This window comes from Salvelinus sp. IW2-2015, linkage group LG31 (assembly GCF_002910315.2).
Source record: "Salvelinus sp. IW2-2015 linkage group LG31, ASM291031v2, whole genome shotgun sequence".
Taxonomy (NCBI): Eukaryota; Metazoa; Chordata; class Actinopteri; order Salmoniformes; family Salmonidae; genus Salvelinus; species Salvelinus sp. IW2-2015.
The window spans coordinates 31,859,367-31,884,514 of record NC_036870.1 but is presented as its reverse complement, the minus strand read 5'-3'; the positions used below and the strand labels follow the sequence as shown (position 1 = coordinate 31,884,514).

The 25,148-nt window shown below is 43.4% G+C and overlaps 2 protein-coding genes and 1 long non-coding RNA gene across 7 annotated transcripts in view; 1 reads left to right on the top strand and 2 right to left on the bottom strand.

Moving 5' to 3' along the window:
- Positions 1-10,959, top strand: part of LOC111955444 (XK-related protein 8) — a 22,081-nt gene extending 11,122 nt beyond the window's left edge. Inside the window, exons 2-3 of the mRNA XM_023975678.2 lie at positions 6,844-7,034; positions 8,970-10,959. Coding sequence (XP_023831446.1) covers positions 6,844-7,034; positions 8,970-9,700 — 922 coding nt within the window. The 3' untranslated portion in view covers positions 9,701-10,959. The remainder of the gene's footprint in view (positions 1-6,843; positions 7,035-8,969) is intronic.
- LOC139023400 (uncharacterized) lies at positions 3,850-6,848 on the bottom strand. Its single transcript, XR_011474526.1, has 2 exons — positions 6,631-6,848; positions 3,850-6,591 (listed from the first exon to the last, which is right to left on the bottom strand). It is a non-coding gene; the product is annotated as an uncharacterized lncRNA (long non-coding RNA).
- A 101-nt stretch (positions 10,960-11,060) lies between the features above and the next one.
- LOC111955800 (eyes absent homolog 3-like) overlaps positions 11,061-25,148 on the bottom strand; it is a 32,396-nt gene continuing 18,308 nt past the window's right edge. For 4 of the 5 annotated variants that reach the window (XM_023976112.2, XM_070436438.1, XM_070436439.1 and 1 more), the window contains 12 exons: positions 24,760-24,906; positions 24,413-24,483; positions 23,472-23,658; positions 22,642-22,811; positions 22,238-22,321; positions 20,776-20,865; positions 20,497-20,555; positions 20,126-20,277; positions 18,130-18,253; positions 17,866-17,987; positions 17,363-17,463; positions 11,061-16,085 (listed from right to left, as the gene is read on the bottom strand). In XM_023976112.2, the coding sequence (XP_023831880.1) occupies positions 16,005-16,085; positions 17,363-17,463; positions 17,866-17,987; positions 18,130-18,253; positions 20,126-20,277; positions 20,497-20,555; positions 20,776-20,865; positions 22,238-22,321; positions 22,642-22,811; positions 23,472-23,658; positions 24,413-24,483; positions 24,760-24,906 (1,388 nt within the window). In that variant the 3' untranslated portion in view covers positions 11,061-16,004. The remainder of the gene's footprint in view (positions 16,086-17,362; positions 17,464-17,865; positions 17,988-18,129; positions 18,254-20,125; positions 20,278-20,496; positions 20,556-20,775; positions 20,866-22,237; positions 22,322-22,641; positions 22,812-23,471; positions 23,659-24,412; positions 24,484-24,759; positions 24,907-25,148) is intronic. The other variant, XM_070436440.1, reaches the window with a different exon arrangement.

Here is a 25,148-nt window from a genome sequence, read left to right as displayed (position 1 = left end):
CCATGGTCAAATAATAATTATCACAGTAGTTGTCGAGGGTGCAACAGGTCAGCACCTCAGGAGTAAATGTCAGTTGGCTTTTCATAGCCGATCATTGAGAGTATCTCTAGCCACCTCGTGTCCTCTTAGAGAGTGAAAACAGCAGGTCTGCGGACAGGTAGGCCCGTCCGGTGAACAGGTCAGGGTTCCATAGCCGCAGGCAGAACAGTTGAAACTGGAGCAGCCAGCACGGCCAGATGGACTGTGGACAGCAAGGAGTCATGTAGGTAGTCCTGAGCATGGTCCAAGGGCTCAGGTCCTCCGAGAGAGAGAAGAAAAGAAAGAAAGAAGAGAATTAGAAGAAAGCATACTTAAATTCACACAGGACACCGGATAAGACAGGAGAATACTCCAGATATAACAGACTCACCCTAGACCCCCGACACATAAACTAATGCAGCATAAATATGGAGGCTGACACAGGGAGGTTCAGGAAGACCACTGTGGCCCCAATCCGATGATATTACCCCCAGACAGGGCCAAACACGGACATATAACCCCACCAACTTTCCAAAGCACAAGCCCCCCACACAACAGAGCGGATAATCTTCAACACCCAACTTACCATTCCTGAGACAAGTCGAGTATAGCCCACATAGATCTCCGCCACGGCACAAACCATCTACAAATTCTATCTTTTGGGAGGGGCAGAAAACAGTTTTCAACCAGCGATTGAGTTGTGAGACTCTGCTGTAGAGCTCGTCACTCCCCCTAACTGGGAGGGGGACAGAGACAATTACTAGATGCCGACACATCTTTCTAGCTGATTTACACGCTGAAGCTATGTTGCACTTGGTGACCTCTGACTGTTTCATCCTAACATCGTTGGTGCCGACGTGGATAACAATATCTCTATACACTCGCCAGTTTTAGCTTTAGCCAGCACCATCTTCAGATTAGCCTTAACGTCGGTAGCCCCGCCCCTTGGTAAACAGTGTATGATCGCTGGATGATTCGTTGGTAATGATACTGCGGGTAATGGAGTCGCCAATGACTAGGATTTTCAATTTGTCAGAGCTAATGGTGGGAGGCTTCGGCGTCTCAGACCTCGTAACGGGAGGAATAGAGACCAGAGAAGACTCGGCCTCAGACTCCAACTCGCTGCTTAATGGGGAGAACAGGTTGAACGTTTCTGTCGGCTGAATGAGCGACACCGGTTGAGCATTCTTACAGCATTTCCCTCCAGAAGCCATGCGAACGTTGTCCGGCTGCGGGGACCGTGCGAGGGGATTTATACTAACGTTACTATCTGTACTTACTGGTGGCACAGACGCTGTTTCATTCTTCCCTACACTTAAATTACCCTTGCCTAACGATTGCGTCTGAAGCTGGGCTTGTAGCACAGCTATCCTCGCCGTAAGGCGATCGTTCTCCTGTATAGTATGAGTACAGCGACTGCAATTAGAAGGCATCATGTTAATGTTACTACTTAGCTTCGGCTGTTGGAGGTCCTGAAGAACCACGTCCAGATAAAGCGTCCGGAGTGAAAAAGTTTCAATGAAAAAAAAGTTGAGTAAGGGAAAAACTAAAAATATAAACAGCAATTAAAAAGTAAAAACCGTAAAGTTGTCAGGTAGCAAAGTAAGGTTAGCAACAAAACGCACAGCAGCGCGTAAACAAGTCTGCGTTTTGCTTGGCGGATCTTGGTGGCCTGCCTCAGAGTAAAGGGGAAACACTTCCAGTAGAAAGTAGTTCAGAAACTCTAATCAAGAGACTAACCACTAGAGTATTTTCTAGTATGTAATATGGTGGATGACTACCAGGAACTAGTTTAGAGAACTGAAATTGGGACTTGGAACATTGGCTCCTACAGCACAGGTGAGCATCTAATAGACACTGCCACAAGACAGCTCTGTGCAGAACCATACATGGTAAAAACATCCTTGTGCATCCAGAGATCAGAGCTGCAATAGGGCGTGCCACAAAAAGCCATTATCCCCATTCACATGAATATATAGTCCTTTAAACAGTAATGCAACACTAAATCAGTGACAATATAACTTTTGCTTGTCTTTTCTTGTGAACATGTGCATACATAACACCTAGTTCTCATCACGCTCTGAGCAAACTTAGGAGTAAAAGCATGGCTAGCATGGATACTACACTTTTTATGAAAGATGCTAACCAAATTCCCATATCGATCAATGTGATACAATCATTTTCCAAAGCATCTGGTCTATATCTTAACATTAATAAATGTGAACTTGTGGCTGTCAAAGATTGTGTGACACCTTCATATTATGGTATTCCAGTAAAAGAAGAACTTACATATTTAGGCATAACCATTACAAAGGATCAGAAGTCTAGAGGCTTACTACATTTTAACCCTCTTACTAAAAAACCCCAGAAGAAGCTAAATCAATGGCTACAGAGGGACTTATCTTTAAATGGAAGAGTCCTAATAAACAAGACCGAAGGTATCTCTAGACTAACATGTGGCGCTCTATCTTTACATCTTGACTGTAAAATAAGCAAGGAGATAGACCAGATGCTTTTCAACTTTCTGTGGAGAAACCGTACCCATTACATTAGGAAAAACTGTTGGTAATGAACACTTATGAGAATGGTGGGACTGACTTTACTACTTTAAATAATACTTTTAAGATCAATTGGATAAAACAATTCCTAAGAAGACCCACTTCTATGTGGAATTTTATTCCTCATCATGTCTTCTATACTTTTGGTGGCCTTAAATACATGTTGGTTTGCAATTATAATATTGACAAAGTTCCAGTTGAAACTTTCTGCTTTTCATCGGCAGGTTTTCTTGTCATGGTCCTTAATTTATAAGCATAATTTTTCTCCACACAGATATTTATATATTGGAATAGTCGGGATATATTGTATAAAAATACTTCTTTGTTTTTAGAATATTTGGTTCCGAAATAGTATCCTATTGGTGAGCCAACTGGTAAATGCAGAGGGTCTTTTACTCAGTTATAAGGAATTCTTATCACTTTACAAGGTCCCTGTACACCTAAAGATTTTGCAATTGTTTTAGATGCCATTCCCTCAGGAGTTGCTTTATTATTCAGGAACGTGTCAAGACCTGACCCTCAGAGCCTACCTTCCGTTGACCCTTCAGTTGGAAAGATTTGTTTCTCTTTTGGTCCATCCAACAACAGAGCGATACGAACCTTGTTTCAGCAGGATGTTGTATGACCTTATGTCATGCCTTATTGGAATGGATTTATTGATAATATCTGTTGGAAAAAAGTTGGATGTTGCCACACACATACCTACTTGTTAACAACATTAAGGAAATTCCTTTAAAATTATTCATAAATATTATCCTGCCAACCACTATATGAAGAAGTTTAAGGAAAACAGTCAACTCAAATTGCTCCTTTTGTAATGACCACCCAGAAACAGTGTTGCATCTTTTTTGGCATTGTATTCATGTAAGAAAACTGTGGCAAGACATCAGTAGATTTATGATTGAACACATTTATGAAGATTTTACACTATTGTGGAGAGATGTACTGCTTGGATTCTTTACCTACGATAGAAATGAGCGGAAACTTTGTCATTAATTTCATTGTTCTTTTGACCAAATTTCCTATTCACAAATGTAAATTTACAAACAAAAAAACACATTTTCTTACCTTACAAAAAGAAATTGAACAGTATTTTAAGACAATTAAATACTCTACTAACAAAAAAGCTGTTAGAATTATGTGTCTGTATGTCCCTTAAGGTCCTTGTGTAATATGATTATTATACCCCCTAGCCCAGCCCCTATCCCCCCTAGCCCAATTGTCCTTTGTATATTATTCATATATACTTGTGTTCCCACATGTACTTCCTGTATTGATTTGTAAATACAATTTATTTTTAAAGCATGGTTCCCGTTGATGACATCACAACATTAACATTTTGAAAATAAATACAATAAAATGATTCACTCTTGAAAGTAATGTAATACATCTTAAAATAACCTTTAAAATAATAAAATACAATAAATGAGGGATTTTCAGTGAAATACATAAAGTATATTTTACACCTGTTACATGTATCTGGTATATACATTGATTAATTATAATACTAAAGGTGTTTTCAGTTTAACCTTTTGGACGACATTATGACTGGCTAAAACCAAACACTGCGTTCCACAGTAAGAACCTTATACCAACGGTTAAGCATGGTGGTGGTAGAGTGAKGGATTGGGGAWGCTTTGCTGCCTCRGGACCTGGACAACTTGCCTCAATAGAARGAAYCATCATTTCTGCTCTGTATCAGARAATTCTACAGGAGAATGTCAGGCCATTAGCCAGGGAGTGGAAACTGAAGAGCAGCTGGSTCACACAGCAAGACAATGATCCAAAACCCACAATCAAGTCTACATGAAAATGGTTAAAAAGCAACACATTTGAAGTTTTGTAATGGCCTAGTCAAAATCCAGACCTAATCCCAATTGAGATGTTGTGGCAAGACTTGAAAAGAGCAGTTCATGCTTGAAAACCTACAAATGTCACTGAGTTAAAGCAGTTCTGCGTGGAAGAGTGGACTAAAATTCCTCCACAGCGATGTGAGAGACTGATCAACAACTACAGGAAGTGTTTGGTTGGAGTCATTGCAGCTGAAGGTGACACAACCAGTTATTGAGTGTAAGGGGGCAATAACTTTTTACACAGGAGCATTATGGGTGTTGCATATCTTAGTTTATGAAATGAAGGAAATAAGTATGTCATTGTTGTGTTATTTGTTAATTCAGGTTCCCTTTATCAAATAAAAGGTTTCGGTTGATGATCTGATAACAGTACGTATCACAAATATGCAAAAGTAGAGAAAATGACAATACCAGTCAAGAGTTTGGACACACCTACTCATTCCAGGGTTTTTCTTTATTTGTACTATTTTCTACATTGTAGAATAATAGTGAAGACATCACAACTATGMAATAACACATGGAATCATACTTTTTAAGAAGTAAGAAGAAGAGATTTGCTTGGGCCARGAAACATGAGCAATGAACATTAGACCGGTGGAAATCTGTCCTTTGGTCTGATGAGTCCAAATGTGAGATTTTTGGTTCCAACCGCCGTGTCTTTGTGAGACACTGGYGACACTCTCTGTGATTTATTTAGAATTAAAGGCATACTTAACCAGCATGGCTACCACAGAATTCTGCAGCGATACGACATCCCATCTGTTTTGCGCTTAGTGGGACTATCATTTGCTTTTCAACTGAATAATTACCMAAAACACACCTCCTGGCYGTGTAAGGGCTATTTGACCAAGAAGGGGAGTGATGGAGTGCTGCATCAGATGACCTGGTCTCCACAATCACCCAACCTCAACCCAATTTAGATAGTTTGGGATGAGTTGGCTGCGGTCCAACAAGTGCTTAGCATATGTGGGAACTCCTTCAAGACTGTTGGAAAAGCATTCCTCATGACGATGGTTGAGAGAATACCAAGTGTGCAAAGATTTCATCAAGGCAAAGGGTGGCTACTCTGAAGAATCTAAAATATATTTTTGATTTGTTTAAAAAAAATGTTGGTTACTACATGATTACATATGTGTTATTTCGTAGTTTTGATGTCTTAACTATTATTCTACAATGTAGAAAATAGTAAAAATAAAGAAACCCTTGAATGAGTAGGTGCGTCCAAACTTTTGACTGGTACTGTATGTGTACATTTATTTTGCCATCTTGCACATGCAACGCGAGCGGTGTGGTCAGAAGTAAAATAACAACCCAATGTTTATATCCCCGGACAAATTAGCTACCAACAGAAAGCKAGCTAGCTAAATTACCATAAATATTTAATGCTTTTCGACCTGTGCCCAAATTAATGTAGCTGGTTCAGAGTTCGTTTTGTTTTGATATTTCCACCTGTGTGTCCTGATCATGTCTGGTGTGGGTGGACAAAATCAGCAAGCGCGCGAGCKGTCTGGTCAGCATGTTAGGCACTGCATCGCAGTGCTAGAGGTGTCACTACAGATCCGGGTTTGATCCCGGGTTGTGTCGCAGACGGCGCACAATTGGCCCAGCGTCGTCCGGGTTAGGGAAGGGTTTGGGATGTCCTCGTCCCATCACGCTGTGGCGGGCCTGGCGCAGCGCACGCTGACACGGTTGCCAGGTGGACGGTGTTTCTTCCAACACATTGTCCGGCTGGCTTCCGGGTTATGCGGTCAGTGTTTGAAGAAGCAGTGCAGCTTGGCAGGGTCGTGTTTTGGAGGACGCATGGCTCTCGAGCTTTGCCTCTCCCGAGTCCGTACGGGAGTTGCAGCGATGGGACTGTAACTACCAATTGGATATCACAAAAAAGGGGTAAAAAATGTATAATTTACAAATGAAGCATGTGTGTTTATTGAATCAGAGGCAGTAGGGATGAGCAGGGATGGAAAAGGGGGATACCTAGTCAGTTGTCCAACAATGTATTCAACTGAAATGTGTCTTCCGCATTTAATCCAACCCCTCTGAATCAGAGAGGTGCGGGGGGCTGCCTTAATCGACACGATGTCTTCGGCGCCCGGGGAACTGCCTTGCTCAGGGGCAGAACGATACATGTTTACCTTGTCAGCTCGGGGATTCGATCCAGCAACCTTCCRGTTACTGGCCCAACGCTCTAACCACTAGGCTACCTGCTGGTTACTGGCCCAACGCTCTAACCACTAGATAAGTGTGTGAATTGGACCATTTTTCTTGCTAACAAGTAGTTTTGGGTGTCAGGGAAAATGGATGGAGTAAAAAATATATATCTTTTTTTTAGGAATGTAGTGGAGTGAAAGTTGTCAAATAGAAATAGTGAAGTACAGTACACAATAATAACTATGTATATGTGGCTGTCATTTTAGATATGCTGGTCTGGTGAGGATCTCGATATGTGGCTTCTGCTGTAGAAAGCGTTACATGGAGGGCAACGGTGTGTATTTAACCCATGACCTTAGCCTGCTGCGCCTCATCGAGACCTTCTCTGAGAGCGCGCCACAGCTCGTCCTCATGATTACCATCATCATCCGGAGGGGAGAGGTGGAGCCCATTACAAGTACGTAAAAGCAAACATAGAATTACTTAGAACACAAAGACCTAGGAGGTACAGTTGAAGTCAGAAGTTTACATACACTTAGGTTGGAGTCATTAAAACTCGTTTTTCAACCACTCCACAAATTTCTTGKTAACAAACTATAGTTTTGGCAAGTTGGTTAGGACATCTACCTTGTGCATGACGCAAGTAATTTTTCCAACAATTGTTTACAGACAGATTATTTCACTTATAATTCACTGTATCACAATTGCAGTGGGTCAGAAGTTTACATACGCTAACTTGGCTGTGCCTTTAAACAGCGTGGAAAATTCCAGAAAATTATGTCATGGCTTTCGAAGCTTCTGATATGCAAATTATTGACATAATTTGAGTCAATTGGAGGTGTACCTGTGGATGTATTTCAAGGCCTACCTTCAAACTCAGTGCCTCTTTGCTTGACATCATGGGAAAATCAAAAGAAATCAGCCAAGACCTCAGAAAATAAATTGTAGACCTCCACAAGTCTGGTTCATCCTTGGGAGCAATTTACAAAAGCCTGAAGGTACCACGTTCATTTGTACAAACAATAGTACGCAAGTTTAAACACCATGGGACCACGCAGCCGTCACACCACTCAGGAAGGAGACACGTTCTGTCTCCTAGAGATGAACGTACTTTGGTGCAAAAAGTGCAAATCAATCCCAGAACAACAGCAAAGGACCTTGTGAAGATGCTGGAGGAAACAGGTAGAAAAGTATCTATATCCACAGTAAAACGAGTCCTATATCGACATAACCTGAAAGGCCGCTCAGCAAGGAAGAAGCCACTGCTCCAAAACCACCATAAAAAAGCCAGACTACGGTTTGCAACTGCACATGGGGACAAAGATCGTACTTTTTGGAGAAATGTCCTCTGGTCTGATGAAACAAAAATAGAATTGTTTGGCCATAATGACCATTATGTTTGGAGAAAAAAGGGGGATGCTTGCAAGCCGAAGAACACCAACCCAACCGTGAAGCATGATGGTGGCAGCATCATGTTGTGGGGGTGCTTCGCTGCAGGAGTGGTGCTCTTCACAAAATAGATCGCATCATGAGGAATTAAAATGATGTGGATATATTGAAGCAACATCTCAAGACATCAGTCAGGAAGTTAAAGCTTGGTCGCAAATGGCTCTTCCAAATGGACAATGACCCCAAGCATACTTCCAAAGTTGTGGCAAAATGGCTTAAGGACAACAAAGTCAAGGTATTGGAGTGGCCATCACAAAGCCCTGACCTCAATCCTATAGAAAATGTGTGGGCAGAACTGAAAAAGCGTGTGCGAGCAAGGAGGCCTACAAACCTGACTTAGTTATTCCTCTGTCAGGAGGAATGGGCCAAAATACACCAACTTATTGTGGGACGCTTGTGGAAGGCTACCCAAAACGTTTGACTTAAGTTAAACAATTTAAAGGCAATGCTACCAAATACTGAGTGTATGTAAACTTCTGACCCACTGGGAATGTGATGAAAGAAATCAAATCTGAACTATTCTCTACTATTATTCTGACATTTCACATTCTTAAAATAAAAAGTGGTGATCTTAACTGACATAAGACAGGGAATTTTTACGAGGATTAAATGTCAGGAATTGTGAAAAACTGAGTTTAAATGTATTTGGCTGAAGGTGTATGTAAACTTCTGACTTMAACTGTAGATCTGGATATAAGTTTTATATAGCTTGTAACTAGGCCCCAGAATTGATGGTCTGGCCCTACTCATAATTTAAGAGGTGACTCCAGACCTGATGATACATTTTTACAATTCCTTTCATTGACAGTTTATTTGATAGTCTGTTATTTAACATCCTGAGTTCATTGACAGTTTACTTGATAGTCTGTTATTTAACATCCTGAGTTCATTGACAGTTTACTTGATATAACATCCTGAATGTATGTTTTTTTCTCTCCCTCAGTCTTGAAGGCGCTTGGTTCAGTGTCCGCCATCGCCGTCAGCGTGACCATGTATCACCGCTCCCTGCGTTCCTTCCTCCCAGACAAGACCAAGCAGGGCTGGAGCTCCTCAGTGGTCTACTTCATGTGGAACCTGCTCCTGATTGGTCCACGTGTGGCAGCAGTCGCCCTCTTCGCCTCGGTCTTCCCCTGCKTCATCGCTGCCCACTTCCTGTCTTCCTGGATGATTCTATTTTTCGTCGCCTGGCAACTGAAGACAAACTTCATGGACAGCGGCGGTGGAGAATGGCTCTACCGGGCCACCGTAGGTCTCATCTGGTACTTCAGCTGGTTCAACATAGTGGAGGGGCACACCAAGCAGCGGAGCATCATCTACCACACCTGGATAGGAGTGGATATTGGGATGCTTTGTGGTTTTTGGGTGTGGCAGATGATGAAGAACCCTCCATATTTTGAACTGCCATTAGATCCCTATGTCATCTTTGTCATTATGATCTCACTCTACATAGCTGGGCTCTGTCTCAAGGTGATATACTACAAGTTCTGTCACCCAAAGATTACAAAGCGGGGAGAAGTTGAGTGTCGCCTCGAGCCGATGTCGCAGTCGGCGGGGCTCTCCCCATATGGGTTAGATGTTGTTGACTCTAGGTTAATGATTCATACAGAGCGTCTGGAACCGTCCGTCAGGGTCAATAAAAGGATGAGGAATTTAGCTGATAACTTTTACTCTTAATCCGGATTATCAGATGCCTCCTACACATTGAGAAGACTGTATGGGCTTGTTCAACAACCCAGTCAGGCAACTGCCAACTGACTGATCTACAAATTACCTTGGATCATAAATAACTACTCATTATTTGTAGATCAGTCACAATTTAAACACACAATGAGTAAAAGGTCTGTTTTCGATCCATCCTTGTACTTGTTTGATGAATTAAGGTCAGTAATTAGTAAGGATCTCCCCTCACCTGGTTGTCTAGGTCTTAATTGAAAGGAAAAACCCACACTCGACCCTCCGTGGAATGAGTTTTACACCCCTGCCCTACTTAAATGAACTATAGCTTGACAAGCTTGAGAAATGTTGACGCTTTCATTAAAATGACTGGAATGATTTGTTCTATGAACGACAAGGATGGCGATACTAGACAGTTCTGTTTGGCACAGTGAATTTCTAATAGGTAAGGTAAACATTACAGTAATGTTTATAGTGGTCACGAACTTGTCTTATTAATGTGATCTCGTGAGTACAGCTAATCGGGGTTACTTATTGACAGTGGTGGAAAAAGTACTAAATTGTCATACTTTAGTAAACGTAAAGATACCTTAATAGAAAATGACTCAAGTAAAAGTGAGTCACCCAGTAAAATACTACTTCAGTAACTCTAGAAGTATTTGGTTTGAAATTTACTTAAGTATCCAAAGTAAATGGAATTGCTAAAATATACTTAAAATGTCAAAAGTAAAAGTATAAATAATTTCTAAATCATTAAAGCAAACCAAACAATGTTTTTATTTATTTATAGATAGCCAGGGGCACACCAACACTGTTTAGTGAGTCCGCCAGATCAGGTAGTAGGGATGACCAGGGATGTTCTCTTGATAAGTGTGTGAATTGGATCATTTTCCTGTCAAAATGTAACGAGTACTTTTGGGTGTCAGGGAAAATGAATGGAATAAAAATAGGCAAAAAGATACCACAAAAAACAACTTAAGTAAATATACTTTAAAGTACTACTTAAGTACTTTATACCACTGCTTCATGAACTGTTAGCAGGGTGTGGACTTTGTCAGGACTAGATGGTAAAAACCTTGAGGGGATGTCAGAACGTAATTTTAACAGTTGGGGTGGCCATTTCTGAGTGAAAGTGCCAATGTCCTCGGTCTTTGTGTGCAGTGTGCWGGACTGTCTGGTTTCATGTGTGTGATGTGAATGTGATCCTTTTTGTACAGTGATGCCAAAGGCAAAAATAAATTAAAAAAATTCCAAACAGGTGATGGCAAGGTCTGAAGCACTTTGTGAGATGACGTAGAGTCTTATTGTTCATTTACCAGCAGAGTGTATGCAATTGCAAAACACTGACAATGAAATCAGGCACCTTCAAAGTACTTTTATTTGTATTTACACTACCATCAGTGTTCTTAATGTACACAGGACAACCTTATTGGGCCTTCAACAGTGTTCCGGTCCCATACAAAAAAAAGTGGGGTGGGAAAACACATTAGAGTCAGTTATACACTATATGACCAAAAGTATGTGGACACCTGCTCGTCGAACAACTCATTCCAAAATCATGATGATTAAAATGGAGTTGGTTCCCCCCCTTTGCTGCCAGAACAACCTCCACTCTTCTGGGAAGGCTTTCCACCTGATGTTGGAACATTGCTGCGGGGACTTGCTTCCACTCAGCCACAAGCATTAGTGAGGTCGGACACTGAAGAGTAGGCCTGGCTCGCAGTCGACGTTTCAATTCATCCCAAAGGTGTTCGATGGGGTTGAGGTCAGGGCTCTGTGCAAGGCAGTCAAATTCTGCCACACCGATCTCGACAAACCATTTCTGTATGGACCTTGTCATGCTGAAACAGGAAAGGGCCTTCCTCAAACTGTTGCCACAAAGTTCAAAGCACAGAATCGTCTAGAATGTCATTGTATGCTGTAGCGTTAAGATTTCCCTTCACTGGAACTAAAGGGCCCGAACCATGAAAAACAGCCCCATTATTCTTCCTCCACCAAACTTTACAGTTGGCAATAATCATTCGGGCAGGTAGCGTTCTCCTGGCATCCGCCATACCCAGATTCGTCTGTTGGACTGCCAGATGGTGAAGTGTGATTCACTCTGGAGGTTGCTCCAGAGGCCAATGGCAGCGAGCTTCACACCACTCTAGACGACGCTTGGCATTGCGCATGGTGATCTKAGGCTTGTGTGCGGCAATGGAAAACTCTCATGAAGCTCCCGACAAACAGTTATTGTACTGACATTGCTTCCAGAGGCAGTTTGGAACTTGGTAGTGAGTATTACAATCAAGGACAGACGATTTCTACGCGCTACATCCTGTTCTGTGACCGGCTGCTAAATGACTTAAATGTTGTTGCTCCTAGACGTTTCCACTTCCACAATAACAGCCCTTACAGTTGACCGCTGCAGCTCTAGCAGGGCAGAAATTTGACAAACTGACGTGTTGAAAAGGTAGCATCCTATGACGGTGTCATGTTGAAAATCACTGAATTCTTCAGTAAAGCCATTCTACTGCCAATGTTTGTCTATGGAGATYGCATGGCTGTGTGCTCGATTTTATACACCGGTCAGCAACGGGTGTGGCTGAAATAGCCAAATCCACTCATTTGAAGGAGAGTCGACATACACTATATATACAAGTATGTTTCATCATCTTGAGTAGAGCCAGAGGTATCCCTACAAAGCATGATCAAGTTGAGCCAGAGGTATCCCTACAAAGCTATGTACCGTCATAGCTCATTGCATTCGACAGTTGAAATAGTTCAACAACAACAGAAAAATTATATGACAGCCAACAGACTGGTCAAAATGCACTTCAACAAAAAGGTTGGTTAGAGTATATAAATGATACATAGTTCTTGGCCTTTTAACACACATCGAAGGGATACATTAAAACAGTCCCCCTGACTAAGTAAACAAAAAGTACAGAATCACACTTCTTGTTAGCAACAGAGTACTTWAAAAAAAAAACTGAAACCATCACTGATAGAAAAACTGTAAACATCTGACTACAAAAATAACTAAATGATTCCAATCACAAGGTGACAAGCAACACTAGAGATGTGATCTGCACAACAATGACAATCAGCAACAACAGTATAAATGTTTTTGGTTGAGGGTTGATTGATTCCCATGATGTTAGATATTGAAGATGTGGGTCAGAGGATCAGGCTTGTCTGATCTTATATTCACATCCCTGGAGGGGAAAAAACAACTTGTAGAAATAGATCGTAATATGAATGTGACATCAGTCAAGTAAAGACACTGGTCTGTCTTGTCAACTTCACAAAATTCCATGTCCAGAATACCCCTTCCATGCCAAAGAATATAATTCATCATTTTACAATGCTTCCTATTTCTCTCATCTCCCTTAGTGGTGTTACACACTACGTTATATGTTTCACCAGGTGAATGGTGGATCTGGACACCACTCAAAGCACCATGTGATTTGAGATGTGATTGTCTAAGCAGTGAAAGCAAGACACAATGTCAAAAACAAAAAAAGTAAAATAAACTAAAAGAAAGCAGGTTTCAACATGGAAAAGGATGCTCTGACTTCGTGGACAAGGGTGTGACTCGTCTTGAGAGCAGAGCATTTCAGCTGTAACATTTATGTAAAATCGGCAGCACAATCAAAACAAGAAAAGAAAGAAAAACTTTAACTGTAAAAGGGAGGGAGAAAAGAGATCACACAGTAACCATTTCCGTGTTGCTGACGGTTAAAAATAAAGATTCAGCAGATTAATGACCGTGTAGAAAAAGTAGGTGTAGTAAAATAAAAACACTTCAACTAAAATGTGTAACAACCATGTTTGATCATGTGTTTAACACATCTGAAGTATTTCCTGTAGAGATGCTGCATGTATATATACACACACATCTATATATATATAATATAGAGGGTTGAAAAAGGGCACAGTATGCATATATACAGACACACACAGAAATATACAAGGAAAAACATTCTTACTGGTCAAGCCGTAAGTATCAAAAATGATCGTCATCATCGGGCTCAGTATTGTTCAGTCGTAATCTCACATGGACCAGGGATTCATAATATCAAACCTCTAACCACCTCTCAACCAGCTACATGCTGCAAATACAGGCTAGTTAACAGGCATACCACCCCCCACCAGAAATGCATTGAACAATCATTCCTGGTGTTTTTCCCAATATGTATAATGACAAGGGTAGACTGACTGACTACACTGCACACAGTGGCAGTAGGCCTATGTTTTTTGGGCAGCCGGTCCCGTACAATCAATAGCACATTTAGAGGTGATTTCCCAATACACCGCCACTATGGTAACCACCACTATGAAATAATGCGGTTGTGTGTGACCCTCACGATTCAAAATGGAAGAAAATCAACTAGAGATTGAGTCTACAACAGAGACATAGAAACAATTCCATTTATCAATGACTATCAACACTTGATCTTTGTGATGCAAATKATCTGTCATGTTGTGAGGAAATCTGGACCACCATGGCCAGACAAACCTCCTGTGACTTCTCGGTCTAACGATTTCCAGTATTGAACAATAACAATATAATATGTGATTGCATTGTGTGATTTGCCATACCTTCCAGCCAACTGCTTTTAAAAATACTCATTGTCAAGTTAAGTCTCTTTGCAGGAATTCAAAGACGCGTAGGGCTGTGCTCTGAGGAACAGTTACCCCAAGGGGAGGTTTCTTCAACAGGTTATGTAGACACGTACACACGTACACATCAGCGTCACGCTGAAGAAGATGCATTGTTTTGAGGGCCCATCCTTGGTTTCTTAGATGTAAATGCACAGAAAGGCCTGGTTTGGGCTGTTCTCACAGAAAGGCCTGGTTTGGGCTGTTCTCACAGAAAGGCCTGGTTTGGGCTGTTCTCACAGAAAGGCCTGGTTTGGGCTGTTCTCACAGAAAGGCCTGGTTTGGGCTGTTCTCACAGAAAGGCCTGGTTTGGGCTGTTCTCACAGAAAGGCCTGGTTTGGGCTGTTCTCACAGAAAGGCCTGGTTTGGGCTGTTCTCACAGAAAGGCCTGGTTTGGGCTGTTCTCACAGAAAGGCCTGGTTTGGGCTGTTCTCACAGAAAGGCCTGGTTTGGCTGTTCTCATGATTAACTACATAGTAACCTGGCGTCCTTGATACCATGCAGTGGAATACAGGTTAGTTAGGGTCTTCATTGAGTCCTTCTGACCACACATCAGTTTTGTTATGTAAAAAGACCACAGAAGTCGGTTAGGCTGTTGAAGTCTGTGACACAGTGGAGAGGTCAGGACAGCGGAGGTTTCTATGGAGAACACGTCAGTACTGTTAGTGAACTAGTGGAAAGGTTACATCCAGAAGGTCAATTGAAGGTCATTCCTAAGTAGCCATCTAATCATATGCTTTGAAAAGACTAAAATGATTACCAACCCTTATGAGTGCAAAACAACCTTTCAAAAATACAAATGATAAAACATTCGAAGTGACATTATCCTTCCATGAATAGCTACCCTACAGAAAGAGAAATAGGAAAATTAGGAAAAGTGTAAGCTCTAAACAACCAGAAGTGTCCGTCCGGGATGCCAGACAGGGCTGCAGACCTTTGCTTTAGTCGATCCACTAACATGAGACCAAGTCCCAAATGGCAACCTTTACCCTATGTAGTGTACCCTTTTTGATGAGAGCACTAGGCTCTATCAAACGTAGTGCACTACATAGGGAATAGGGTGCCATTTGGGATGCAACCCAGAGAGAGAACAGAGGAAAACAGCCTGTGGGTTGTGGAGCCAGAGACTACAGACACTTCGGAGAGAGAGAGATATGGACTGGTCTTCTTAACTTTAGTCATGTCCTGCCTGTCGCTGCTGCTATGCCCCAGTGATCAGGCTCAGTCTTTTAAGCTATCCTCTCTAGTTTAGTCATGTCCTGTCTGTCGGTCGCTGCTGCTATGCCCCAGTGATCAGGCTCAGTCTTTAGAGAGGACAGCTGCCATATGGAGAGTGTTGCTGGGCAGGAGCTCTTACATCAGAGAGTAGGTCTGACTGTCCAGTCTGCTTCCCAGCCACCCCAAAGTCCACCTCAGATCAGTCCACGGCCATCACACGGGGAAAAGAGCGACACGCTAGAGCCAGCAGGTGTGTGAAGGGTGTGTGAAGGGTGTGTGAAGGGTGTGTGAAGGGTGTGTGAAGGGTGTGTGAAGGGTGTGTGTGTTTGAGGGCTGGTGTGGAGCTGAGGACATAATAATGTCACTCCACAAGCGAACAGAAGGGTTGGGGGGGGTGGACTGACCAAGTTTCCCTCTGTGTCTAACCGCCATTCCTTCCGCTCTAGAGGAAGTCTAGTTCCAGGGCTTGATGGAGGGATACCAGGTCCCCGTGGGTGGTGATACGCCAGAAAGGCATGTTGTGCTGCAAAGAGAGCAGAGAGAAGGCATGAGAAACCACCAGTACTACCAGAAACCATCAATACTCCCAAGACTTATTTAGTGCAGTGCTGAGTGTTAAGTGGTGAATAGCAGAAGTACTTGGGCCCTGATTCCGAGCCCGAATTAAGGGCATAAAAGGAACATCATTCCTTTTTTTAATGCACATTCTGACCTTGAATTTAAGATTGAGACTAGCATGCTATTCACCCGCTATTCGTTCAGGGTGCAGATCTAAGAAATTAAAAAGGTGCGTCTACAGATATAATGAAATGAAGTCGAGGTCAGAATACAGTATAAATTCCACCGCCTTCATGCGCGAGGAAACCATGAATAAGGTTGAGCGAACCTACCGGCTCCAAGTGGAAAAAGAATCTACTATGTTTTTGCGATATAAATAACAGCATTCTCCATGCACGGTAATGTATAATAGATAAGAGCTATTGATAAGACCTAGGTAAATGAGTAATCGATTTGGAGAAGGGGATTGTAAATACACAAAGCAATTGTTTTAGATGATTTGTCCTGATGACCCCCGGAGATGAATGTGAAACCATTTATATGGAAGCAAACTGAAAATCATATCAACACGACGTGTATTGCGGATCCTTTTCCACAGTGAAATAGGCTATAAAATAGCTGTGCTTTTACTCAGAATTGTAATTGTGTGCCCTCATAATTTGCGTGGATTAAATTTGGACACCCARGCTATAGGCTTCTGTAGGGATGACCCTGCTGAGTTGATGTATACGCATTACAATGTTTTAATTATGCCCAGCTTTTTCTCCATTTTATTTGAGAATTTGTATCATGTTAAATATTAGCCACTATCGGGAGCCACCATCAGTAATACCCACATACATTTATAACTGCCACTTTACATTTGACATGACATTTAGCATCATTCCATTCCGTTGACCTTTCCTTCCTCTATGTAGTTGTTCCTGAGGGTCGCTAGCATGACTGGATCATATTAGATCATGTTGTGCAATAATTTGGGACATGTAGCCTATTGGAATCAGTATGGAACTGAGACCACATGTAACAGTTTAAACCTGGAATCAGGGCCTTGGTGAACAGCAGAAGTACTTGGTGAACAGCAGAAGTACTTGGTGAACAGCAGAAGTATTTGACATACTGTATGCAACAAAGAATAAATGATTCCCAGCTGTTTGTTCAGTTTTAATAACTTGCCAAAATGCTTTTATCGCACCCTGAGAATAAGCAGTCCTGAAAGCGGGTCCTCTAATGCACTAAGCCTACCTGTTTTGCTGCGAATTCCTCATCACGGCCGTCTCCAATCACCACATAGGTCACATTCTTCCCAAAGCGAGAGACGATGCGCTCAAAGCAGCTTTCTTTCCCTACGGAAAGACCACAGGAAAAGCAACTGGAGTTAATATATTTCATCCAATTTGGATCAAATACTAATATTTCAAAAAGGTATACTTTGGGATTTTGGCAATGGGGTCCTGTATCTACTTCCCCAGAGTCAGATGAACTCTTGGATACCATTTTTAAGTCTCGTGTGTCCAGTATGAAGGAAGTTAAGAGAAGTAGTTTCGCGAGCCAATGCTAACTAGTGTTAGCGCAATGACTGGAAGTCTATGGTATCTGCTAGCGTGCTAGTAGATAAAGGGCCACATTGTGATTTTGGCAAAGTATCCATTTAAACCCAACAGCTAAGTTAAACATCTGTTAAGGTCAGTGTGTGCTCGCGTGTGCTCGCGTGTGTGCTGTGTGTGTTTGTGTGTGGTTTGGTTTACCTATCTTGGTAGCGCTGTAGATGTTCTCTATGGGGAAGACGTCCCCAAGGCCATAGAGCAGCACCTTGGCCAGAGCAGGCACCAGCTGGGTGGTCGTCACCAGGACATTCATACACTTACCCCTGTGGACACACACACGGACACGTGAGAGAAGAGGAAGGACAAAAAAATAAAAAATAAAACTCTATATACTGTCTGACCTAAATAAAAATATCAAGTTAAAAACTGGAAGATGAGAATAAACTCTCTAAATGTCAAACTCACTGTGCTGACCTGGACTGGATAAGCAGCAAGGATTTGAGTGCTGTGCTGAGCCAGGCGTCCGTCATATTCTCCATCTCAGACTGGAGCCGGAGGAGCAGCTCCCTCTTCATGGGACTCAGCAGGCCTGGAGGAGAGAGATTAGAGGCGTTTCTACCACAGCAGGCCTGGAGGAGAGAGGTGAGAGGCGTTTCTACCACAGCAGGCCTGGAGGAGAGAGGTGAGAGGCGTTTCTACGCATCAGCAGGTCAGTCCCTGGAGGAGAGAGGTGAGAGGCGTTTCTACCACAGCAGGCCTGGAGGAGAGAGGTGAGCACGACGCAACGCGGAGTGCCTGGTTACAGCCCTTAGCCGTGGTACACTATATTTACAAAAGTATGTGGACACCCCTTCAAATTAGTGGATTCTTCTATTTCAGCCACACCCTTTGCTGACAAGTGTATAAAATCAAGAACACAGCCATCCAATTTCCATAGAGAAGCATTGGCAGTAAAATGGCCTTACTGAAGAGCTCAGTGATTTTCAACATGGCACTGTCATAGGATGCCAACTTTCTAACAAGTCAGTTAGTCATATTTCTGCCTTGCTAGAGCTGCCCCGCTCAACTGTAAGTGCTGTTATTGTGAAGTGGATACGTCAAGGAGCAACAAGAGTTCAGTCCCAAAGTGCTAGGCCACAAGTTCACAGAACGGGATCGCCGAGTGCTGAAGGGCGTAAAAAATCGTCTGTCCTCGGTTGCAACACTCCCTACCGAGTTCCAAACTGCATCTGGAAGCAAYGTCAGCCCAATAACTGTTCGTCTGGAGCTTCATGAAATAGGTTTCCAGCTGCACACAATCCTAAGGTAACCATACGCAATGCCAAGTGGTGGTATAAAAGCTTGCTGCCATTGGACTCTGGAAACAYGTTCTCTGGAGTGATGAATCACGCCATCTGGCAGTTCGACGGACAAATCTGGGTTTGGCGGATGCCAGAAGAACACCTCGAATGCCTAGTGCCAGCTATAAAGTTTGGTGGAGGAGGAATAATGGTTTGGGCTAGGCCCCTTAGTTCCAGTGAGGGGGAATCTTAACACTACAGCATACAATGACATTCTGGAACAATTCTGTGCTTCCAACATTGTGGGAAGGCCCTTTCCTGTTTTACCACAAACTCCAGAGGTGCCTTATTACTTTTATAAACTGTTTACCAATGTAATTAGAACAGTAAAAATAAATGTTTCGTCATACCCTTTCAGCCAATCAAAATTCAGGGCTCGAAACACCCAGTTTATAATTGTTTTTACTACCCCTGGATGGGAGACCAGACGCTTCTGGAAGTGGTGTTGACGGGCTATAAATATATAAACCCCAATTCCCCAGGGCAGTGATTGGGGACATTGCCCTGTGTAGGGTGCTGTCTTTCAGATGGGATGTTAATCGGGTGTCCTGAGTCTCTGTGGTCACTAAAGATCCCATGACACTTATTGTGAGAGTTGGGGTGTTAACCCCTGGTGTCCTGGCTAAATTCCCAATCTGACCCTCATACCATCATGGTTACCTAATCATCCCCAGCTTCCAATAGCCTCATTCATCCCCCCTCCTCTCCCCTGTAACTATTCCCCAGGTCATTGCTGTAAATGAGTGTTCAGTCAACTTACCTGGTTAAATAAAATTAAAATAATAATAATCAGGATTTGATAGATTACTAGATAAATGTCTGGATAGATTCTAGATTCCAGTATGCAACTAATACAAGTATGTTATTACTTCAAAAACATGAATACTCTTCCAGGAAATATGATGACAGACAAAAGCACACAGAGGCACATGTTTTTATTTGAACACATAATTTGCTAACTAACATCTMAAATAGTCACAAAGTAGATTTAACATTGTAGCAACTATTTAAAATGTAACTCGTGAGGACTGTGTACATCATGCCATAAGGGTTTCCCAGCAAGTCCCAGTCAGGTGATTATTTTCGAATTTGAACACAAATACAGTTGACACGCATCTCACCTCCCACGTTCCCTTTGTATCCGTTGTATATCTCCCTCAGGCGACGATAACGGAAGGCCAGTTTCCTCATCCACTCCACCCCGCCCTGGACTCCTGTGGTGGCACCTCCACCACTGGGGCCGTGGAAACCATCYGCCAGGAAGTTGTAGGCGCTGATAAGAGGAATGAGAGAGAGAGAGATGTGGCTAGTTAGGAGAGATATATGTTTTATATGTTGCTAGTTAGGAAAGTAGGGACTCWGCTGGTGGACATAAAAGCATTATTACATTGGACTATCATCATCATCATACAAAGAGGTTTGTATGTGACCTCTGAACAAAAAGCAGGGTATCTGAATGTCTTGGTTGTTGACAGTAGCGTCACAGACACACCTCAGATCCTGTCCGTTGTCATCAGAGGCTACGTCTTCAACATGGACCTGATCACACTCCTAAGAAGAGAAAAGGAAAGCCCTTTAGGTCGTCCCCATTCTGTGACACAGTCACTAGCTCACCCCAACAACAGCTAATCTAACTGCAACAGCTTTAGAACTTAAATTCAACGCATAACGTTGCTAGCTGCCACATGCTTAGCCTCTTCTGACTGTTAAGCTCTTTGGGAAAGACAGTGAGTCGTCAGGGACAGAGAAGACCATCACTGTAGGTTGCTACCTCCAGGTCATTGAAGAAGAGGTGTGTGTCTGCCAGCTCAAAGATCAGCTCCTCCATCTGAAGGCCCAGGTTCAGCACAGTGTCGGAGTCCTACACAACCAACATTTATCTCTATTATACAGATGTCAGTACAGAGGCTGGGTCCTGCACAACCCCAAGTACAGAGGAGAGACAAGAGGTTAGCAAGAATGGAAAGCCATCTGATCATCTTTAAAACTACAAATGAATCTTAATACAGAGCCTTCCGGGAATTATTCAGACCCATTGACTTGTTCCACATTTTGTTACGTTTACAGACTTATTCTAAAAAATGTCCCTCATCAATGACAAAGCGGAAAGAGGTTTTTAGATTTGGAGAAGGGTACAAAAACATTTCTGCAGCATTGAAGGTTGCCAAGAACACAATGGCCTACATAATTCTTAAATTGAAGAAGTTTGGAACTACCAAGACTCTTCCAAGAGCTGAGCAATCGGGGGAGAAGGGACTTGGTCAGGGAGGTGACCAAGAACCCGATGGTCACTCTGACAGAGCTCCAGAGTTCCTCTGTTCAGATGGGAGAACCTTCCAGAAGGACAACCATCTCTGCAGCACTCCACCAATCAGGCCTTTATGTTAGAGTGGCCAGACGGAAGCCACTCCTCAGTAAAAGGCACATCACAGCCCACATGGAGTTTGCCAAAAGGAAACAAAAGGACTCTCAGACCATGAGAAACAAGATTCTCTGGTCTGATGAAAACAAGATTGAACTCTATGGCCTGGATGCCAAGCGTCACGTCTGGAAGAAACCTGGCACCATCCCTACGGTGAAGCGTGGTGGTGGCAGCATCATGCTGTGGGGATGTTTTTCAGCGGCAGGGACTGGGAGACAAGTCAGGATCGAGGCAAAGATGAACGGCGCAAAGTACAGAGTGATCCTTGATGAAAACCTGCTCCAGAGCGCTCAGAACCTCAGACTGGGGCGAAGGTTCACCTTCCAACAGGACAATGACACTAAGCACACAGCCAAGTCAACACAAGAGTGGCTTCGGGACAAGTCTCTGAATGTCCTTRAGTGGCACAGCCAGAGCCCGGACTTGAACCYGATCGAACATCTCTGGAGAGACCTGAAAATAGCTGTGCAGCAACGCTCCCCATCCAACCTGACAGAGCTTAAGAGGATTAAGAGGATCTGCAGAGAAGAATGGGAGTAACTCACAAAATACAAGTGTGCCAAGCTTGTAGCGTCATACCCAAGAAGGTGCTTCAATAAAGTACTGAGTAAAGGGTCTGAATACTAATGTCAATGTGATATTTTAGTTTTTGTGTGTAGATTGATGAGGGGGAAAATAACTATTGAATCCATTTTAGATTTAAGGCTGTAACGTAACAAAATGTGGAAAAGGTCAGAATACCTTCCGAATGCACTGTACTGCCTTGAAAAACACGATGGCTCAAAATATGACCCAGATGATTTTGATATACCTTGCCAAACTTCTGAGAGAAGGACCCAGTGAGCAGAGAGTGGAAAATKATGATAGTTTCATCCAGATCCCACAGAAAGATTCGCTGAAAGAGAGGGGAAGAGGACAAATGGGTCAGTAACTAAGGCAATAAATCCTCTAACGAGTCTCCCTCCCGGATCCGGGATCCTCCTCATCAAAAAAGCTGACTAGCATAGCCTAGCCTAACGCGACAGGGTTAAGGGATTAATCAGAAATACATTTTCATGATTCCAGGATCTTCAAAAATAACATTAAATAAGAACACATTTTAGTAGAGCAGAGACCTAAAGAGAATCACCGGAGTAGCTGATTAATGTGTTAGTCTGGAGCTGTATAAATGAATGAATGGTTGTATGTCTGTGTTCATGTGGGCCTTATATTTACCTCCAGGTCAGCGTCAGTAGGCTGGTTGCTGTCTGATTTCTTGGCCTTCCCCTTGGCCTTCCCAGCAGGGTTCCTCCTCCCCGCCTCCTCCTGGTCCAGGGCCCCCATGGGGAGGGCCACACCTGTAGGCAGGGCTACCCCGGTCGGGAGGTTCTCACGCGGGCATGCATCTGAGGTAGAGGGCACAGACATGTTGAAGACTGACAGTTGACACACTGCACAYATAAAGACGTTAAACTCTCCATGTTTTTGAAAGTTAAACACCTCAGCCTATATATGGCCTAACAAGCCCATAATCAAGGCAATGTAGAGAACCGAAAACAATTTTAACTTCCTACTTGATCCCACAGTGCTATCCATCCAGGTATATGTACACATGCAATGAATATGGAACTGGCATTCATACAGTAAGACAGAGTGATACCTATAACGGGAGGTATCAGAAGTACCTGGATGGTCCTAAGGTAAGACGATACTAGTAGCTATGGTAACTGGTACCACAGGTAGCTAGTAGCTATGGTAACTGGTACCACAGGTAGCTAGTAGCTATGGTAACTGGTACCCCAGGTAACTAGTAGCTATGGTAACTGGTACCAACAGTAACTAGTAGCTATGGTAACTGGTACCAACAGTAACTAGTAGCTATGGTAACTGGTACCACAGGTAGCTAGTAGCTATGGTAACTGGTACCACAGGTAGCTAGTAGCTATGGTAACTGGTACCACAGGTAGCTAGTAGCTATGGTAACTGGTACCAAAGGTAGCTAGTAGCTATGGTAACTGGTACCAACGGTAACTAGTAGCTATTGTTATGAGGAACGGCTGAAGTACCTGTAGTGCTGGGCAGTCCAGCCAAGGCACTGCCCTCCGTCTTTATAGCTGGATACCCGGCCACACCCATACTGGATCCATTCTCGTCGCTATTGGGCAGCCCGGCGGGGACGTAGCTAAGGGGCGGGGCGTAGTACTGAGGGAACTGGGTCTGGCCCAGAGAGTTGACGTTATAGCTGCTGAACTCCTGAGGACAAACACACACAGAGAAGAGACATGAAGATCAGTGTGAAACAACAAGGCTGCATCCCAAATGACAAACCTATTCCCTCTACACTGAGTGGACAAAACATTAAGAACACCTGCTCTTTCCATGACAGACTGACCAGGTGAAATCATGTGRAAGCTATGATCCCTTATCTATGTCACTTGTTAAATCCACTTCAATCCGTGTAGATGAAGGGAAGGAGACAGGTTAAATAAAGATTTTTAATCCTTGAGACAATCGAGACATGGATTATGTGTGTGTGCCATTCAGAGGGTGAATTGGTAAGACAGAAGATTTAAGTGCCTTTGAACGGGKTMTGGTAGTAGGTGCCAGGTGCACCAGTTTGTGTCAAGAACTGCAACGCTGCTGAGTTTTTCACACTCAACAGTTTCCTGTGTGTACGTTATCAACACCTTGTAGAGTCCATTCCCTGACGAATTGATGCTGTTCTGAGGGCAAAAGAGGGTGGCTACTACAGGGCTCTGGTCAAAAGTAGTGCACTATGTAGGGAATAGGGTGCCATTTGGGACGCAAGCCCGCTCCACTTAGACTAGGCCCGCTGCTTCCTTAGACACGCTCCCTACGTAACAGTATAGTGACTTCACCGCGCACCGCASGGGAAGGCTCTGTATAGAGATTTTTGTGCATGCCTTAAGACAGTTCACTTCACATAGGCTCCGGTGACATTTTTTTCTCTGATTTCTCTGTTCCAAGCCAGCCGGCCAGTCCTTACCTGGTGAGCCTCTGTAGCTGCGGAAGCAGTAGGGATGTTAGTGTACACACTGGATGTAGTGAAACTGGAGCCTGGCGGAGAAAAACCAGACACATCAAAACATTGGAGAACAAAAAAAGAAAATCAAACACAGACTGGAATCAATACTTCAACTCATTCTGACTATTCAAGATCCCTCAAGGGTCCGTAGTAACGTCAGTAGTGAAAAGTACAAGAACACATCTGTTTAAATTCTAGCCCCCTGATAGTTGTGTCCAGTAAACTGCCTGGTTCACACTATGGGACCGATCAGGAATGTGCTGGCACCGATAAGTCTTTTCCAGCACGTAGTGAGATAGATGGCTTGCCTTGGCTGGGGTATGAGCAGTGCACATGGCCTGGGTCTGGCTGGGTTGAGGTATATGCTGATCTGAAGCTGAGGAACCCAGGCTGGCCAACAGAGGGTGCTGCATCAGGCAGCCCCGTCTCTGACTTAATACCTGGCCACATAGCACCTGAGGGAGAGAGGGAGGTAGGGGAGCGAGGGAGGGAGGGAGCGAGGGAGGGAGCGAGTGGACGAGGAGTGAAGAGGAAGCGAGGGAGAGGAGAGGAGCGAGGAGGAGGGAAGATGAGGAGGAGAAGAGCAAGGGACGAGATGAGCGAGGAGAGCGAGGAAGCGAGGGAGAGGAGCGAGGCGGAGGAGGACGAGGAGGGAGGGACGAGGGGAGCGAGGGGACGAGAGGAGTGAGCAGAGGGA